Source organism: Vipera berus (assembly GCF_964194415.1).
Source record: "Vipera berus genome assembly, chromosome: 1".
In the NCBI taxonomy this organism is placed as follows: Eukaryota; Metazoa; Chordata; class Lepidosauria; order Squamata; family Viperidae; genus Vipera; species Vipera berus.
Window position 1 is genome coordinate 347,187,929 of NC_138202.1, and position 20,343 is coordinate 347,208,271.

At 42.1% G+C, this 20,343-nt stretch overlaps 1 protein-coding gene and 1 long non-coding RNA gene across 2 annotated transcripts in view; both read left to right on the forward strand.

Annotated features, from left to right (window-relative positions):
* Positions 1-20,343, forward strand: part of LOC308671591 — a 711,918-nt gene that overhangs the window by 320,238 nt on the left and 371,337 nt on the right. The window lies entirely within an intron of this gene.
* The window catches only part of LOC308660153 (autism susceptibility gene 2 protein homolog), a gene marked incomplete at both ends in the record, with an annotated part of 443,023 nt that overhangs the window by 187,880 nt on the left and 234,800 nt on the right, over positions 1-20,343 (forward strand). Inside the window, one exon of the mRNA XM_081314369.1 lies at positions 9,809-10,039. Within this exon, the coding sequence (XP_081170495.1) occupies positions 9,809-10,039 (231 nt within the window). The remainder of the gene's footprint in view (positions 1-9,808; positions 10,040-20,343) is intronic.

Sequence of the window (20,343 nt, forward strand, 5' to 3'; positions counted from 1 at the left end):
CTATGCTTTAATATGATTGTGCTCAGGGGAGGGGAATCCAGATTTCGGCTTTAACCAAATATTACCAATGTTATGTTGCTCTAATAAAGACTTTCAAGGTAACCAATGCCTCAGAGTTCTTTGAAGAGTTCGTCCATCGGAAGCTTGACACTTAGTGTATGCAGAATGCTGAGGTAATGCTAAACTGAGTTCCTAGCTGTACAGGTAGTCCTTGACTTACAACAGTTCATTTAGTGACCATTCAAAGTTACAATGTCATTAAAAAAGTAACTTTTGACCATTTTTCATACCTATGGCCGTTGCAGCATGCCCATGGTCATGTGATCAAAACATTTATGACAGTTGCAGTGTCCCGGGTCATGTGATTCCCTTTGTATGACCTTCTGATGAGCAAAGTCAATGGGGAAACCAGATTCACTTAACAATCGTGTTACTAACTTAACAACTGTAGTGATTCACTTAACAACTTTTGCAAGAAATGCCATAAAATGGGGCAAAACCCACTTGACTAAAGTCTCATTTAGCAACAAAAATTTTGTGCTCAGTTGTGGTTGTTTAAATTGAGGACTTAACTGTATTGGGAGACTGAGATAAAAAACCTATCTTTCCATTAGCATAAGGCTCCTGAATGGCACCATTCAAGGCAATGCAAACTGAGGAAGTGAATGAAGTCCCAATGATGTCAGTTTTGCCTTTACAAGAGATGTCTGTTACTCAGAGAGTTTAATAAAGGAATTCAACTAGCTATTCACATCAGTGTCTGAGGCCCATCACACCACTCAACACTTCCCCTCACTCTGCTCCATATGTGGAAGTGGAGTTGTGGTCATATATATATATATATATATATATATATATATATATATATATATATATATATATATATATATATATATCAGAAGCATCAGAAAAATCACTGAATCTGCAGAGCATATTGCAAGACTGTGAAGCCCTCCATTCATTGCTTTGATTCATGGATCAACTTCAAAGGAGAGATTCGGTTGAAGCTTCATCAACTGAAACACCTTTGTGATTCTCATCACAGTCTACCGACACTGTCAGTTCAGAAGACACAACATGAGAAGCCAGTAGAAAAACAGGAGCCAGCTTTATAGAAGACGGTGACTTTGACAAATCACAAGACAGGTTTAGGCTGAGTGTTAATGAGACCAGAGGCATCACAAGATTTTCTGATGTCCATCTTCTCTCAGGTCTTGAAATGGGATGTTAGGTAGGCCTGTAGGTTAATTTATTTATGATGTTGTTGATTTTTGTTTTACTGACTGTAAGAAGGAATGATATTTTTTGGACCTCTGGCACATGCTAATGTATTTTGATTGGTTGTGGCTGTATTTTAGTTCCAATTAATTGAGACGTTCCATTGTTTTTTTATTTTAAATCCTTGTTTGCTGCCCAGAGTCACAGGATGGATGGATGGATGTATATATATATCGAGACAGAGAGAGAGAGACAGACAGACAGACAGAGAGAGAGAGACAGAGAGAGAGAGAGAGAGAGAGAGAGAGACAGACAGACAGAGAGAGAGAGAGAGAGAGAGAGAGAGAGAGAGAGAGAGAGAGAGAGAGACAGAGAGACAGAGAGACAGAGAGACAGAGAGAGACAGAGACAGAGAGAGAGAGAGAGAGAGAGGAAGATGGGTAGGTAGATTCATTTACCATCATAGCTTTAATAAACAGTGAGGGCTGATTTGCTTCCCTCCTCAACTTTACGAGGGAGGAGGGATATCTCTGCCCCCTTCTTGATAGGCTCATAAGCCATCTCCCATCTCCAATATGTTGTCCTTTTTATGTAAACCCATTAAAGTGCCATAAACAGCAATATAAGTGATGTCACAGCCATTTGTTTTGATGTATCTTAGCCTTTAATAAATCAACAGCTGCTCGGTTAATAGGAATATGGGAATGCAAGATCTCTCTTGCCAGCAGCTGCTGGTAAATGAAAAAGCGGTCATCTGCGGGGTTGATTTTTATATATTTATTTACCTGGAGAGTGGATGGAATGTTTGTTTCTTTTCTTCGAGCTGCCAGTAATGAGAACAACAAGAGGCAAATCATGGATTGGGTTATTTTTATTTTTTTGCTTGCCTGGTTCTGTCATTTCCCCACTTCTGCTCCTGGGAGGGTGGGGGGACAGGGAGGAGGGGAGAAAATGGATATTTTTCTAATGATGCTGTCATTGATGATTGCTCTCAAAGATCCAAACCACATGATTAAGGGGCAAGCAGGACAAATCTGCCTGTTTGCTCTTTTAATGTGAACAGCAAAGTAGCTAGTGCTACACTAGGTGGTTCTATCTGACTTAGAACATAGGACAGACCTTGATAAATTGAACCCTCGTGGATTGTAATAAAGACAAGCACCTCTCTTGGGTTCTCGCCCTTTTTCCAGATCAAATTTATAAGCTTTGGGGGCTGCACAACCAACAGGCTTTCTGTAGGAGTGCCTTTAACAGCTTCATTGCAATGAGCAGAGATTGAAATATTCAGTCAATTGCCACAATTGGACACAATTGCCCCAGACCAGTGACCCCCCCCCCCAATCTTTTGGGCATCAGAGATCGGTTCCGTGGATCAGAGGGGCCGTGGTTTCATGTCCTGCCTGCATCCCGTGGATGGGGCTTTGCTTGTTGTGACACCCAGTTTTTGGCATGCCATGGACCATTGCTGGCTCAGGGACTGAGGGTTGGGGACCCCTCACTTCATAAAAGACTTGCAACTTCCCTCTCTCAGCTTCTGAAGTCTGATCGACCGACATTATTTAGAAACCAGAACTATGATTTGCAAAATTTGCAGAAACCAACCAAAAGATTAGATATTGCACAGCAGAATAACCTTCCAAGGACATAACCTAACCCAGATTAATCTGCATGAATTCCACCTCAGATTAGAGTCCTCTGCTAGAACAATATCTGTCTCTTCCACACCTGATAGTGGCCAAAAGAGGCAAAAGTTTCTCTTATTATGCCTAGATTTTTAGTTGCTAAAGCAACAGTTCCCAACCTTTCCAGCTCAGCAGATCAGGTAAAGCGGTGGCGGTGGGAGGGAGGGGAGAGAGAATGGTTGTGAGCGTGCGTGTCGCTTTCACAAATGAAGCTTCACCTGCTGTGGCCACATTGCATTACCCTGCTGTGTGATATTACCGTAGTGGCCTTTTTTTGTGTCACCTTCTAAGTAGATCCTTCATTCGTGCCAGTGTAGTTGTTCCTTCTTTCATGCATTGGGCTTCATAGAAGAGAATATTTGTTGCTTGGGGTTGAAGGTACTTGGTGTTCTCTGAGCTTGGTTGTTTTCTTGCAGACTTCATCAATTCTAGAAAGGAATGGGGTTTGCTCTCATTTTATATACTAGGGATGGTTCCTTGGTGGTTCCTGTTGTAACACAAACTCGGAGAGCACCAAGGACTCCACTGGGCTTCGTGTCTGACAGAAGGCCCCTGGCTGGTGTGTGAATAGAGGGTCGAGGTGGGGCATGGGCAGAGGCCCTGACTGGTGCACAGGAAAAGCCCCAGCTGCACCAGCATAAAAGAAGGTGCAAAGAAAAGGCCTAGCTAGTACAAAAGTGGTACATGTTGTAGCGCACAATGGCAGCAGACAGGCACCATCTGGTAGTAACAGGTATACAGGCACCCCAAAGGGCAGCGATTGGGGGGAGATAGGCAGTTGAGGGTGGCAGGGAAGGGGGAGGCAGAGGAGGGAATCCCTTGCCTTACCAAGGCTGGGTGCTGGGAGAAACAAGCCAGGAATGGCTTGGATTGGGGTAGTGTTGTAACATATGTAATTTAAGGGTTCTATCTCATGATTTATGACGGTTGTGTTTTATGATTACGGTCATGATTTATCACTTGTTGCTTGTATGTACACTGAGAGCTTACGCACCAGAGACCAATTCCGGTCATGTGATGCCACACTTTATAACTGCAGAAATTTCATTCCAAATTACCACTGTTAACCGAGGACCATCTATATAGGTTAAACACAAATGGCCCTGTACCAACCGTCTTTCTCACTAGCGTTTACTAAACACGATTATCCACGGGTGTGATCGATCAGTCAATAGGGCACCCACAAAGGTAGGATAGAAGCCGCATCTGTTTTTTATGTTGTGTTGCATTCCAGCTTTAAAGAAAAGCAGACTATAAATGTAGCCAATTCAATTAGTAGAATCAATTATCTGCAAAAGTAGTGTTTGGGTTTCCAGGATTTGTTTTATTTTCTAATGCCTGATTGAAAATTTGGTATTTCCAGTTGTGTCACATTCAGGCAAAAATGACCAGGGGTTGGGAGGATTTATCTTCCCCACAGAGCTGGGAACCACTTAAGAATAAGGCTGGGTACAAAATATATTAGATTATGGTTAAGCGGCTTAAGACATAAAAACACATTAGAACTTTATAGTGGTCTATAAATTACAAGGTTTGCAGCATGTACTTCCACAATGGGAGATAATTACATTCATTAATCTACTACTAAGAGCACATTATGTTGCTTTTCCAAATACTGTTTGTGTTCAGTTTATTCTTGGGCCGATTGGCTAGGAAAAGATGGAATTAAAAAAAAAGGAAAAATCTATCCTTTTTCATCTGTTTTGTAACTAGCAGCAAAATGGAAGCATGAAGACTCAAATTACAGATCATGGTGGCAAACAGCCATAGGTGTGGTGAATCATAGATTTTCTGGTTCAGTAATGGCCATTAGCTTAAAGATCTCCACTCGTATCTATAAGTGAGATAAAAATACATTTATCATCCTTGTCATTAAATCATTATAACTATATTCTGGTTTACCATCTGCTTAGTAGAGTGGTTTTCCAGTCCACCTTTAAATAAAAATTAAAGACATTTCATATCTTATATTATCTTATAGAGCCAGTTTGGCCTAGTGGTTAAGGGGCTGGTTTAGAGACCAGGAGACTGTGAGTTCTAGTCCAACTTTAGGCATGAAAGCCGGTTGGATGACTTTGGGCCAGTCACATTCTCTTAGTACAACCCACCTCACAGGGTTGTTGTTGTGGGGACAATAGGAGAAGGAGAAAGTATTATGTATATTTGCCACCTTGAGTTACTTATAAAGTAATAAAGGCAGTGTAAAAATCTAATAAAAAATACATAGAAGCTTCTTCAGGGGAGAGGACAATGATCTCAAAAATCTATAAAATGGCAAGTGTGTCATCTCAAATCAAAGTCCCTGTATCTTTACTATATGTACATACAGACAGTCCTTGTTTAATGATGGTAATTGGAACTAGCAACTCCATTGCTAAGTGACATGGTGTCACATGACCATGCTGAATGACAACAGTGGTTTCCATGGTTCTTGTTGCCATTCTTAGGCAGATCCCATTTGGTCGCAGGACCTCATGGTTGTGTGACATTTGCAATCTTTCCAGAAGCCAACAGCGAAGTCAGAAATGGTGATCACAAGACTAAGGAATGCTGCACTCAGTGTAGTTGCGAGCTGGTTGCCAAGTGCCCAAATTGTAATTATATGACCACAGGGTTGCTGTGTTGGCCACAACAATGGGGAACAGATGAAAGTTCCCTCATTCAGTGCCATTGTAAGTTTGAACCATTCCTGGACGAGGGGGTCACTAAACAAGGATTACCTGTACACGTACACAGGGGTGGAGCTTTGATCAAAATGTCCCACCTGCCATTTTGTAGATGTTGATCTCCCACTTCTGTGAATACCTCTGTCCATTAGGTTGGCATTTCTCTTGTCCCTGTAACTTGTACAGCTGAAAAGCCTCGCACACTCTAGGAACTTTTGGAGTTAGTTTCCCTGAATTCATTCATTATTACATGAATCTTTGATACAGCCTTTCTAAAATGAACTAAATACATTTCTGCAATAAAGCTATTTTGGTTTTAATGATATTGCACATTTTTAGTACATAACTTTCAAAAGATGTGTTTGCTTTTAGATGCACATGTGCCCAGGTGTCTTGCAGTTTCAAAATGTGTAAGTTGACAGATGTGGATGCCCATGGTGAAAACTGGGCCAATTTGTGTGTCCGGGCAATGTTAGTGCATCTACAGAAAAGATTGGGGATTCTTTCTTGAGCGATGACCGCCATCTTCCAGATTTTGACCTCTTCTCCTGGATGCAACTAAGGTGATAGGATTAACAGAAGAGAAAAATTGTAGCTTAGGGTTGGAACTGTGTGGTCCTTGGTGCTCTCTGAGCTTGTTATCTTGCTGACATTTCATTACCTAACTAGGTAACATCATAAATGTTAGAAGGGAATGGGGTTAAACCACTCCCTTCTAGAACTGATGATGTTACCTAGTGGGGTAATAACCCCACTTTTTTCTAGCACTGTTGATGCTACCCAGTTGGATAATGAAATGTCTGCTCAGAGCGCGCCAAGGACCCCATGGAGAAGGGATTGTATGGTTTTTTGCACCTCCCCTCAAAGCCAGATGCTAACAGTCTTAATTCACTGCTCCATTGATGGTGCAGCAGAGACTGTTATGCTGATTGTCATAAATCAATGACCATTGAAATCCATAAATACCTTTTTCACATATAAAACTCTCATTAACTCTCCCACTATTCTTAACAGGTTCTTATCTTCCCTATTACTGCAAATACAAATCTTGAGAAGTTTAGTCAATTCTGTAAGAAATTCTTTCTCTCTTTTTATTGTTTTCCATCATGTAAAAATATCAGGTTCTCCTATTTAACTGTTCTACTTAACCAGCCTTTATATCCTTCACCTGGTTAAGTAACTGCTGAAAGCATAGATTGTGAATTAAGAGTATTGGCAGTGCATCTTGTAGGTTATCAGAGAACATTTAATTCAGTCCACCATGGGAATAAATCTAATGTTTAATCCTCTATTCACTCTGTAATCATCTCTCTATTGATCGTGGCGCTTCCCTTCTCGTCTGCTGAATGCCTGCACAGGGTTTTAGAAAGTTTGCTATGCAATGAACGGAGGATGAGACTGATTCCAATCTGATACGTACACATTATTCAACAGAAAACATTTGCCTTTGGTGGTAAATTAATGCTGCTTGTTGGAGAACAAATAGGAACATAGGAAGTTACCATTTATTGCTGTGTTTATTGGAACGTCACACGGACAGTGTTCACATGACTCTGGAATGCTGCAACTGTTATAAATACATGCCAGTTACCAAGCATTTAAATTGTGATCATGTGACTGTAGGGATGCTGCAATGTTCATAAGTGTGAGGATTGGTCGTAAGTCTTTTTTTCAGTACTGTTGTAACTTTGAACGGTTGCTAAATGAATGTTCATAACTCAAGGACTGATGTGTGTAACTTAAACTAAGACACAGGAATCTACCTTAAGCAACAGTATGCCATATCTTTCTGTCTGTCTGTCTGTCTGTCTGTCTGTCTGTTGTTCCATCTAGTTAGGATTGATTTTAAGATTTTTTGTATGCAAAGCATGCTTTTTCACACTTAGCCATGGCAATTCCTCTAAAGATAAATTTAAATGGCCAGATTTCATGCTTCTGTCTAACAACTGAAGAGGGCTGAGTTTGCATATCATGCTCAATTTTCTACATTTAGACAATACATTAGGTTTGCCCAATATTCAGAATCTTTAACTAAGCAAATTGGGTTCTCACAACACTCAAGGCAACAAATACCCAGAGCACATCAGTTAAGCATGTGAAATATAGCAGTTTGTGTAAATACATCCTTCACCTGGTTAAGCATGTCATATGAACAGAGTCACTGAGTCAAAGCATTGAATGGTCTACCTGACATAGACTTATATACACTAGAGTTGAACAAAATGTGTTTTTTTTCCCAAATGTTGTCAAGCTGCAACACCTCTCATCCTATTCCATAGGTGAGACCGGCTCAGGTTGTAGCGTGAAGAACGAGTGATGTCCATGGTTATAAGGGCCTTTCTACAGGTTGTACAGGACGTGGTAGCTCAGTGGGTTAGGACACTGAGCTTGTTGATCAGAAGGTCAGCAGTTTGGCAGGTTGAATCCCGAGTGCCGCGTAACAGAGTGAGCGCCTGTTACTTGTCCCAGCTTCTGCCAACCTAGCAGTTCGAAAGCACGTAGAAATGCAAGTAGAAAAATAGGGACCACTATGGTGGGAAAGTAAAAGCGTTCTGTGTGCCTTTGGCGTCTAGTCATGCCAGCCACATGACCACGGAGACGTCCTCGGACAAGTGCTGGCTCTTCAGCTTTGAAACGGAGATGAGCACCGGCCCCTAGAATTGGAAACGACTAGCATGCATGTGCGGGGGAACCTTTACCTTTACAGGTTGTCCTATGCACTAATTGTGCCTATTTTGGGACTGGAAAGCCATATTCACAGAAATTTGTGTCTTAGCCATCTCTTGGCTGGATTACTCTAATTTAATATATGTAGGGCTGCCCTTGAAGAGCATTCAGGAACTGCATCTGGTTCAGAATGCAGTGGTGCAGTCAGTTTTTGGTGCTTTATGTTATCCCAACATGGAACTTGTGACTCTAAATAGGTTTCAGGTGCAATTCAAGGTGATGGCTGTCATCTCTAAAGTCCTGATGTAGGAGATGACAGGCTGAAACCAAGGGAGAGGTCAAGTGCATTGTCAATCTTGAGTCCCTTTGGGTCCACAAGAGATATAAGTCCAGCCCACCTTGAACTCTGTTGGCTCTTATTTACTGCCAATTTATTTATTTATTTTATTTTATTTTATTACATTTATATACCGCCCTTTCCCTGAGGACTCAGGGCGGTTTACAGGGAGTTAAAAAACCAACAATACAAAAGTTAAAAACCAATTTAAAAGAGATTAAACTAACCCTGTGCAATTAAAAAACCCCGATTAAAATAAATTACTCCTCAGCCTGGGCCCGAGAGCTCGAAGAGCCAGGTCTTCAGGCCCCGGCGGAATGACCGGAGGTCGGGGGCAGTCCTCAGCTCCACTGGCAGCTGGTTCCAGAGGGCAGGCGCTCCCACCGAGAAGGCCCTATCCCTGGGTGTCACCCGCCGGCAGTCTCTTACCGGTGGGACCCTGAGCAGACCCTCCCTGTGGGAGCGCACTGGGTGAAGGGCATTTGATGCCGGCAGCAGGTGTTCCCTCAGATACCCCGGACCCAGGCCATGTAGGGCTTTATAGGTAATAACCAGCACCTTGAATTTCACCCGGAGGGCAACCGGAAGCCAATGCAGCTCGCGGAGTAGAGGTGTTACATGGGAGTATCGGGAGACCCCCATTACAACTTGCGCGGCTGCATTCTGCACCAGTTGAAGCCTCCGAGTGGTCTTCAAGGGCAGCCCCATGTAGAGAGCCCCATGTAGAGAGATTTGCCTTGGCCATTAGTAGTTCAGATTCTTGTAGAGAGCATTAGCATGCAATAAACCTATAGCCATTAGAACTGCCTCCTTGCTTCCTGATTTTTTGCCTCTGACATCTACGTGACCTGGGATCAGGGTACTTGCTTGCCCTACCAGAACTGTTAAGACTGATTTGCTCTTTCGCCTACATTTTCTCCCTCGCTCATAGCTCTTGGTAAAATCATGTCCCAGGAGTTTCTTTTTCTGGAAATGCCAACTGGACAGTTGACAGAATGAACAGGGTTGGTAATGGCCCAATATCTTTCCATCAGGAAATGTCATCCTAAGGATTGTGCTTTCAGTGCCTGCTCTATGGGTCACTCTCCCGATAGACATTCCAACCCTGTTGGCTTTTTGTAAGGCATTAAAGACAGAGCCTCTTGAATTTCACAAAGCTGCACTTCCAGTCATTATGTCAAAGGATTCCCCCCCCCAAAATGTGACCGTTTCTTCTTCTTCTCACTCATTATAAACAGAAGGATGTCACAGTGAAGCCCCCTGACCTTGCGAACAAGCATCAAGATCCCTTAGCAAAGAAGAAACGGGAAGTACTTGCTAACGGGTTGCCAAACCACCTAAAGAAGAGTCGGTTGCACTATCACCACTACCACCATCGCCATCACCTCTACAGTTCAGATCGGGAGAATGACCTCAGCCTTTGTCAACATCTCAGGAAACGGAAGAAGTTCTTAAAAGGGCTACGACAGGTAGGAAGCCAAAACCTTTGGAGTGTTTTCTTTGAAAGTACTACCCTTGCTGTCTGTCTGATTCCTTTTCTGGTTATTGCTGCGCAGTGGCTTATCAGCGATTGAATGTCTGAAATGGTACAGGGTCTCCTGCTTGAGCAGGATGTTGGATTTAAAAGAACCTCATGGTCTTTTCCTGTTCTGTTGTGCTGTTCTATTCTGTTATTTCGTGAGGCTGGACCACTGCAGCTGTTTGTCTATGAGAGGGGTAGGCAACCTCGGCTCTTTTAGGACTCATGGACTTCGACTCCCAGAATTCCTGAGTCAGCATAGCTGACTCAGGAATTCTGGGAATCGAAGTCCATGAGTCCTAAAAGAGCCGAGGTTGCCTACCCCTGATCTATGAATTACCGCTGGTGAAAACGTAGCATAACCGTGTGGATGATGTATATGGGCATTTGAGCTGGTTCCCTCTTGGCATCAAGAGAGCATCTTGGATGGATTTCTAGTCTCCAGGAATCAAGGTTGGCTCAAGGGAGACGTTTGCTTTCCTTAACTCTTCCAGAGTGGGAGTTACTCCACTTCAGGGGTTAATGATGACGAAGTCAGGCATGGCTGTATAATACAAATAGGGTCGATGCCTCATATTGTGGGTGTCAAGCCAGAAAAGAAATGGTTGAGCTTGCAAGCATAACTTGAATTTATTTCTGGTATTTGGCTCCCCAGTTTCTATTTTACTGGGTAAGTTGCTACAGTTTGGTACTAATGGGGAGATTAATTGAAATGCAGACTCGTTTATTAAAGACAATTAAGGACAAAAGAATAGAGAATTAATCGTAAACAAAACAAATCCAAATGAGATCTGTTGCAGGAACTGACTGCTTCCAGAAGACATCTTAAGTGGTTTAATGAACAGATGGATTTCTTTTCCCTTGTCATCTGGCTCAATCTGTTGCTCAGGCCTCTTTATAGACCCCTTTTAGCACTAGTTATCTCTAAAGTGAAGCTAGACTGGATAGAGGATGATCTTCCAGCAGCCCTTTCTTGAAAGGACTGTGATCCATCCGTGGATTCACATGCATGTCCAGCTTCAGAGAAGTAGGGAAGAGATTGCTAATCTACCGGTAGCTCAGTGCAAGTCACTTTTCTAAATTGTTCTCTACCCTCCAGCTTTCAGTGCAATTCAGAACTTGTACATAATCTTCATTTTTTTTTATCTTAAAGTGTAAACTCTTTGGGAGGGCTATTTTGGAGGAAACAAACAGGAAAAAGAGTCCTTGATGCTCTCTGAGCTCGGTTGCTTGTTTGCAGATGTTTCATTACCCAACTAAGTAACATCATCAGTAAGAGTGTGGCATTTGCTCCCTTGTTTGTTTACAGTATCTTGCTCTGCCTGTATTGATGGGGGGTATGGTTTTATCCTTGGTAATTCCTTGATTACCCTTGATTAGGATATTGTTTTCTGTTTTATTATTTGCCTGGGATCAATCCCTGCTTATCTGTGTGTTGGTGGCTGGGGAGGATATGTTCTGATTTTTTTGTTTCCTTGTTAGCTTTTTCATTTTCTCTTTTGAAAGATGTGTAAATATGGTTTATCTCTATGTGTGGTTTATCTAAATGTGCAAATGGGGTTTACCTCTCTCTCTTCTAATGGAGGGAAAAATGGTTAAACAACTTATCTTCAGTTCCTATTCTGAATGTTCCTTGAAGTTGTCAAAGGGGATAGATATGGCGGCATATCTTAATTATCCACTTTTGTTCATCTTTAATGGTGTCGAATATCCTCCCTGTTGTAAAGACAATGATTTGCCTCAGGAGATTTAGTTGCTAGAGCAAATTAATTCTTAAGAAGTTTAGAAACACATGAAAACAGAAAAGGGCTTCTTGGAGAAAGCCATTTTAGCTTTTAAATATGGTTTTCTCAAATAGAATAGAATAGAATAGAATAGAATAGAATAGAGTAGAGTAGAGTAGAGTAGAGTAGAGTAGAGTAGAGTAGAGTAGAGTAGAGTAGAGTACAGCAGGATAGGATAGGATAGGATAGGATAGGATAGGATAGGATAGGATAGGATAGGATAGGATAGGATAGGATAGGATAGGATAGGATAGAATAGAATAGAATAGAATAGAAGCTGGAAGGGACCTTGGAGGTCTTCTAGTCCAGCCCACTGCTCAAACAGGAGAACTGTCCCTATACCATCTCAGACAAGTGACTGTCAAGCTTCTTTTTAAAAATTTCCAGGGATGGAGTGCCCACGATTTCTGGGGGCAAGCTGTTCCACTGGTTAATTGTCCTCACTGTCAGGAAGTTTCTCCTTAATTCCAGGCTGCTTCTTTCTGATCAGTTTCCAACCATTATTTCTTGTCCTGCCCTCTGGTGCTTTGGTGAATAACGTGACCCCCTCTTCTTTGTGGCAGCCCCTCAGATATTGGAATACTGCTATCATGTCTCTACTATTTCTTCTTTTCTTTAGACTAGCCAAACCCAAGTCCCACAGCCATTCTTTGTATGTTTTAGTCTCCAGGCCTTTGATCATCTTAGTTGTTCTTCTCTGAATTTTTTCCAAACTCTCAACTCTCTCTTTTTTATGATATGTTGACCAAAATTGGCTGCAGTATTCCAGGTGTGGTCTTACTAGGGTTTTATAAAATGGTACTAATATTTCACGTGATCTTGATTCTATGCCTCTGTTTATACAACCCAGCATTATATTACCTTTTTTGGCAGCAGCTGCACACTGCTGGCTTATGGTTAAGTACCGGTAATTGGCCACTAGGACTCCAGGGTCCCTCTTACAGTTACAGTTTTTAAGCCAAGGTCTTGCCCAATCTATACTTGTACCGTAGTTTCCGGCGTATAAGACTACTTTTTAACCCATGAAAATCTTCTCAAAAGTCAGGGGTCGTCTTATACGCCGGGTGCTGAAAATTTAGGGACAGGGCTGGCTGGAAAACCTGGAGCGGATCTCCCATTTAGTCTGCGCAGGGAAAGCGGGACCAATTGGAGAAGAAGCTGCAGTCTGTGATTTTTTTACAGGCTGGGGTCTAGGTGTCTTTTCTTGTAAAGTTGAAGACCAGCTGTAGTATATCCCAACTTGAAAGGCAGGTGGGGAAGGCAGCAGTCAGAGCAGTGGCTTAGCTCTAAGGACACATTTGACTCAGGAACTGGGCAGGCTGGCTGGAAAACCTGGAGCGGATCTCCCATTTGGTCTTTTTTTTTTAAATCCCATTTATATCCTGCCCTTCTCCAAAGACTCAGGGTGGCTTACAATTTAAAGCACAAATCAATGTGCTTAGCAATAGCCTTCATTCTGTGTATATGCCTGTTTATTAGGGCTTTCACCCCCCCCCCCCCCAAGCAGCATTATTACAAAGTCAGCTTATTGCCCCCAACAATCTGGGTCCTCATTTTACCTACCTTGGAAGGATGGAAAGCTGAGTCAACCTTGAGCCTGGTGGGATGCGAACCTGCACTAATTGCAGGCAGCTTGTGTTACTTAAGGCTCTGCGCAGGGAAAGCTTTAGAGTGAATTAGGAAAAGTGAAAAAGTGAATTAGGAAAATAGGGAATAGTTGCTGGAATCAGGGGCTGCCACAAAGAAGAGGGAGTCAAGCTATTCTCCAAAGCACCTGAAAGCAGGACAAGAAGTAATGGATGGAAACTAATCAAGGAGAGAAGCAACCTAGAACTAAGGAGAAACTTCCTGACAGTTAGAACAATTAACCAGTGGAACAACCTGCCTCCAGAAGTGGTGAATGCTCCAACACTGGAAGTTTTTAAGAAGAGACTGGACAGCCATTTGTCTGAAATGGTATAGGGTTTCCTGCCTTAGGAGGGGGTTGGACTAGATGACCTCCAAGGTCCCCTCCAACTTCTTCTTCTTCTTCTTCTTCTTCTTCTTCTTCTTCTTCTTCTTCTTCTTCTTCTTCTTCTTCTTCTTCTTCTTCTTCTTCTTCTTCTTCTTCTTCTTCTTCTTCTTCTTATTATTATTATTATTATTATTATTATTATTATTATTATTATTATAGTTTAATCCACTTGCACTGTTTTATGTTTACATTTTTGATGACAAACAGCCTTATGTTTATAAGTGACAGTTTTCCTACTAAGCACCTGCATGTCATAAGCATTTGAATTAAAATTACCATATTAAAATCAAATCTGATGTTTTTTAATTTTTATTTGGTGTGCATTGGAAGAGGGGTAGTCTTATACGGCGAGTATAGCCCAAACCCTATAATTTAACAGGAAATGTAGGGGGTCATCTTATACGCCCAGTCGTCTTATATGCCGGAAAATACGGTACCTTTGTTTTTCCTGCCTAAATGTAAAACTTTGTTTTTCTCCACATTGAAACTCATTTTGTTGGATGGGGCCCATTGTTCAAGTTTGTCAAGATCTTTTTGGATCCTGAGTTTGTCTTCTAGGCTGTTGGCTATTCCTGCCAGTTTGGTGTCATCTGCAAATTTGATGAGTTCCCTTTCAATTCCCTCATCTAAGATATTGATGAAGACATTGAAGAGTACTGGGTCTAGGATGGAACCTTGTGGTACCCCACTGCTTACTTCTCTCCATGTGGATGTAGTGCTGTTGAGGACTATTCGCTGAGTATGGTTTGCCAGCCAGCTACAGATCCATCTGGTGGTGATATTGTTTATTCCACCTTTTTCTAGCTTATCAAGAAGTAGGTTGTGGTCTACTTTATCAAATGCTTTACTGAAGTCTAAGTATACTACGTCCGCAGTATTTCGCTGGTCTATTAGTTTAGCTACTTTGTCGAAGAATGAAATAAGATTGGTTTGGCATGATCTGTTTTTAACAAACCTGTGCTGGCTACCAGTTATACCGTATTTTTCCATGTATAAGATGCACCCTTGTATAAGATGCTCTGGCATGCAAATTCCAAGCTTACAGCAAACAAAGTCAGCACTGGGAGCAACCACCTCCCAGCACTCTAAATAGATGCCTCCTGGCCGGCCTCACTCCCTACCCACCTAACCAGCATCTGGCACGATGAGCATGCATAGTCAGTTCACAGCAGTAGCCTTCCGACGCTGGTAAACAAACTGGCATGACCACCGGCATGACAGCAAGGCATGGAAAGCGAAGGCAGGTTTCAAATTCCCCACTGTTTCTCCACACCGATCAGTTGTTTGGTGGAGCGCCAAACAGCTGAGCTGGCAAATCCAGAAGTTTGGCTGGCCGTGATTATCGAGCAGTATGGCCTCGCAGCTGCATTCCATGGGGTCCCCGGCCAGCATACAGGTACGAGGGAGGGAAAGGGCTGTCACTGCCATCCATGCTGCTGGTCCCCTCTGCTGCCTCCAGACGCCGCCATCCAATGATCTTTCCCCCTCCCGTTAGTGGCAAGCCCACAGGGGCTTGACACCTGTACCAGGTGGCATGGCAGCAGCATGTAAAGAACCCACACAGGCATGCCCTGGGCTGCAGAGGTTACCATTATTTTTTCGTGTATAAGACGCTGCACTTCTATAAGATGCACCTGATTTTTGAAGAGGGTGTTTGCAGGAAAAAATAGCATCTTATACATGGAAAAATACGGTAAATTTGTTTGCTTCTAGGTGTTTGCAGATCTGTTTTTTTATTATCTTTTCTAGGATCTTCCCAGGTATTGATGTTAAACTGACTGGTCTGTAGTTTCCTGGGTCTGTTTTTTCTCTCTCTCTTTCTTGAAGATGGGAACCACATCAGCCCTTTTCCAATCCTCAGGTACTTCCCCTGTGCTCCAGGATTTTTGAAAGATGTGGTGCAGTGGTTCTGAGATAACGTGTGCCAGCTCCTTCAGAACTCTAGGATGTAATCTGTCAGGCCCCAGTGATTTGTATTCGTCAAGGTCGGATAGATGTTCTCTTACCATTTTCTTGCTTATTTTAATTTTTGTTTCTAATTTGTCTTTTGCAGTGGGTTTTTTTTTTGGTATGTTGGGCTATCGTTTCTTTTTGTGTGAAGACTGATGCAAAGTATGAGTTAAGCAGCTCTGCTTTCTCTCTGTTGCCTGTTATTTCCTTGTCATCTTCTCTCTTTAGTTTCCTTGACTTTTTTCTTGTTGTTAATACATTGGAAGAAACTTTTTTTTAAATTATCTTTGGTTTCTGTTGCAAATCTTTGTTCATTCTGAGCCTTTGCTTTCCTGACTTCATCTTTACATGTTCTGGCTGTGTGCTGATAATCGGCCTTAGTTATGTGCCCCTCTTCCCATTTTTTGTATTTATCCTTTATGTCTTTCAGTTTGTCAGAGACATCTTTGTGCAGCCATGCTGGTTTCTTCTTGAATTTTTTGTTTTTCTTTTTCAGTGGTATTGTGCTACTCTGGGCTTTTATGATCACATTTTTCAGAGTTTGCCACACTTCTTGGGTTGTTTTCCCCTTTTGGATTTTCATCCATGGGATCTTTCCTAGGTTCTCTCTGAGTTTGTTAAAGTCAGCTCTTTTGGAGTTCAAGATACTGATTGGATTGTTTTCTGTTGCTAGTGTTTGTGTTATATTAAATTCCAGTATGATGTGGTCACTTTCGCCCAAGGTTCTGGCAACTTCAACTCCTTCTATCACTTCTTCTCTATTAGTTAGAATTAAGTCCAGTATAGCTTTATGTTTAGTTCCCTCTCTACCTTTTGGGTGACAAAGTTGTCGGCTTTGTTAGGAGTCTGTTTGATCTCCCGCTTGCTGCAGAGTTTGTCTCCCAGTGGATATATGGATAGTTTAAGTCTCCCATTACTACTGTGGTGTGCTTCCTACATACATTTGTTAACTAGTTGGCAAAGAGTTCATCTATTTCTTCTGATTGGTTGGGTAGCCTGTAATATACACCTATGGTAATGTCACTTTTTTTCTCTTTTATATTGACCCATATACATTCTGGAGAGATTTTATCTTTGATCATGTGCGTTTCTGTAGATGTGTAGAATTCTCTTACACATAGTGCAACTCTCCCTCCTCTTTTGGTAGACCTGTTTCTTTTGAACAATTTGTATCCATCCATCAGCCCATTCCATTCATGGGTTTCATTCCACCAGGTTTCTGTAATATTTTATTTATTTTATTTTATTTATTTTAATCCCATTTATATCCCGCCCTTCTCTGAAGACTCAGGGCGGCTTACAATTTAAGCACAAACCAATGTGCTTAGCAATAGTAATAGCAATACCAACTATGTCATACCTTCCCTCATGTACCATTGCTTCTAGTTCACCCTGTTTGTCCCCCAAGCTTTGAGCATTTGCATATAAGCATTTAAGGCTTTTGTCCCTGTGTGTGGGTATGTTTCCTGCACCTCCTGAATGTTGTTTGAGTTTTTGTTTTTTTTCAAATCTGCCCACCTCGTTGTTTGTTTTCTTGGGATTTATGATTGGTTTTGGAGTCTAGAGATTCTGAAGAATGATCACCATTCCCCCCTCAATTTTAGTTTAAAGCCCTCCTGATGAGTTGGGCCAGTCCTTTTCCAAGTCCGTTTTTCCCTGTTTTTGTGAGGTGCAGCCTATCACTTGCCAAGAGTCATTTGCAAAGGAAATGCAGTCCATGATCCAGGAAACCAAAGTTTTCTTGGCAATACCAACCCTTTAGCCAATGGTTTATTTCTAGAATTTTTCCCCTCAATGGGTGTTGACCTTTCATTGGGAGAACTGATGAGAACACTACTTGTGCTCCTAGCTTCTTAATTTTACTGCCTAGTTGTTTGTAGTCACTCACTATTGTACTCAGGTTCTTTGCTGTGTCATTCGTCCCAATGTGGAGGAGGAGGAAGGAGCAGTAACATGTAGGCCTAATTATTCTGGTTAGGTTCTCAGCCACATCTTTGATTTTTGCTCCAGGGAGACAACATACCTCCCTGGATTGTATGTCCAGTCTGCAGATGGATGATTCTGTTCCTTTGAGGATAAAATCTCCTATTACCAACACTCGCCTTCTTATTTTTGGGGGGGAGGGGGCTGCCGTCTGGGGTGCTTTTATGTTTATCTCTGGTGTGTTTGTTTGAGGTGACTCTTTTAGGGATATTTAAAGTTGTTTCCTTGCTAGGTGTCTGCATGGGTTTTTTTGAGAGGAAGGTTGTGGGTCTGCTTGTTTCCATCTAGGGCAGGGGTAGGCAACCTTGGCTCTTTTATGACTTGTGGACTTCAACTCCCAGAATTCCTGAGTCAGCTGACTCAGGAATTCTGGGAATTGAAGTCCACAAGTCATAAAAGAGCCAAGGTTGCCTACCCCTGATCTAGGGGCAGAAACTGATTGCTCATTTTTAGTGGGGCTGTTTCTGGTTGAGTTGGATTGGGAAGAAGGGGTTTGCTAATTGTATGAGTATTGTGTTTCCTTCTTTGTGTGACATACCTCCATTTGTCTTCTTCCAAGGGTTTATCAGTAGTAACCAGCATTCAGTGGATCAGACATGTGAGAATTTCATCCTCGTTTTTCAGATTTGCTCATAGGAGTGTGAATTCTCTTCTGAATGTCTGGGAGGAAGGGAGAGACAAGGCTGTTGATAGGCAAGGCATGCATTACATGAGACCAGATACTATCTTATTTCAACTTTCTTCAGTCTAGTGCCCTCCAGTTATGTGGAATAATTCCTCTTCAAATTCCAAGCCAGCATGCCTAAGGCTCTAAGTTGAGTGAGATTCTATTATGATGTGTTTATACTACTACTGTACATTTTATCATGCATCTCCAATGTCAACAGCTGCAACATTTTCCGAGTCTTTATATGACTCACCATTTCTATGACCACCAACTATAAAATATGATTTATCTTATTCCTTCATCCACAACTAACCAGTGGAACAACCTGCCGCCAGAAGTGGTGAATGCTCCAACACTGGAAGTTTTTAAGAAGAGACTGGCCAGCCATTTGTCTGAAATGGTATAGGGTTTCCTGCCCGAGCAGGGGGTTGGACTAGATGACCTCCAAGGTCCCTTCCAACTTATTATTATTATTATTATTACAATACTCTTATTCATTTCTCTTTCGGAAATTAAACGTGCAAATGCAAATGAGATTCAAGGTGCTGGTGATGACCTATAAAGCCCTAAATGGCTTGGGTCCAGGATATCTGAGGGAACACCTGCTGCCAGCATCAAGTTCCCTTCATCCAGTGCACTCACACAGGGAGGGTCTTCTCAGGGTACCACCGGTAAAAGACTGCCGGCGGATAACACCCAGGGCAAGGGCCTTCTCTGTGGGTGCGCCTGCCCTCTGGAACCAGCTGCCGGTGGAGCTTAGGACTGCCCCCGACCTTCGTTCATTTTGCCGGGATCTGAAGACCTGGCTCTTTGAGCTCTCCGGCCTGGCTGAGAATTTTTAACTGGGGTTTTATGTTTAGGGATGATTTAATCTTTTTTTAAAAATTGTTTTTAACTTTTGTACTGGTTTGGTTTTAAATACCCTGTAAACCGCCCTGAGTCCTTCGGGAAAGGGCGGTATATAAATCTAATAAAATAAAATAAAATAAATAAACAAACCTGAGCATATCAGAAAGAATGCTCATAAGTTGGTGACTATCCTAAAGATTAGTGATGTGCATTGCCTAACATTTTGGAAATTGATCTTCTGGAAAACTCCACAGCAGTGTTTCTCAACCGTAGCCATTTTAAGTTGTGCGGACTTCAACTCCTTGAATTCCCTAGCCAACCTGCAGAGCTGAAGTCCACCCATCTTAAAAGGGTCAAGGTTGAGAGACACTGCTGTAGAGGTTCCATTCCAACCAGAGACCATGCTGAGCCAGCAGTTTTGTGGATGTCCTGGCAGTTTTCTGGAAGTCAATTGTAAGAGAAGGAGTGACAGAATCTGGGGACAGAGTTAAAAGAGGGATGAGCCTAGAATCCCTACGTAGCCACAAGCAAACTAAGTCAATCCACCCTTGCATTCCATTGACCCTTATTTACCTCCAAGCAGGTGCTAACCATTAGTTGAGATGACACCTGAGGATAGACATGACTAGCAATAAATAGTTTAATTGAACCTACACGTATAGACCTGATCATACATACATGCCGGAAATTAATCCTCCAAACAGAAAGCAAATGGATTCTTAGCAATAAATTTCTAACGCAAGGAGCTATTAAGTATCCGTATCTTCGGAAATAGGGAACTCTTGACCCTGTTAAGTGTGATTGGATGCTGCTAGATCTAATGTTAAGGAATGCTGATTGGGTTAGTGGATGACTGTACAGTATATTATATGATCCTTGGCAGTGACCTTCTGGGTTGAGATAGAAGCTGCTGGTTATGATCAAACTCTTGCCTGACGGATGGTCAATGTAATGACAATGAAGTTCTACCCTCTGTAAGTAGACTGACACTAAACAACCCAGAGCTT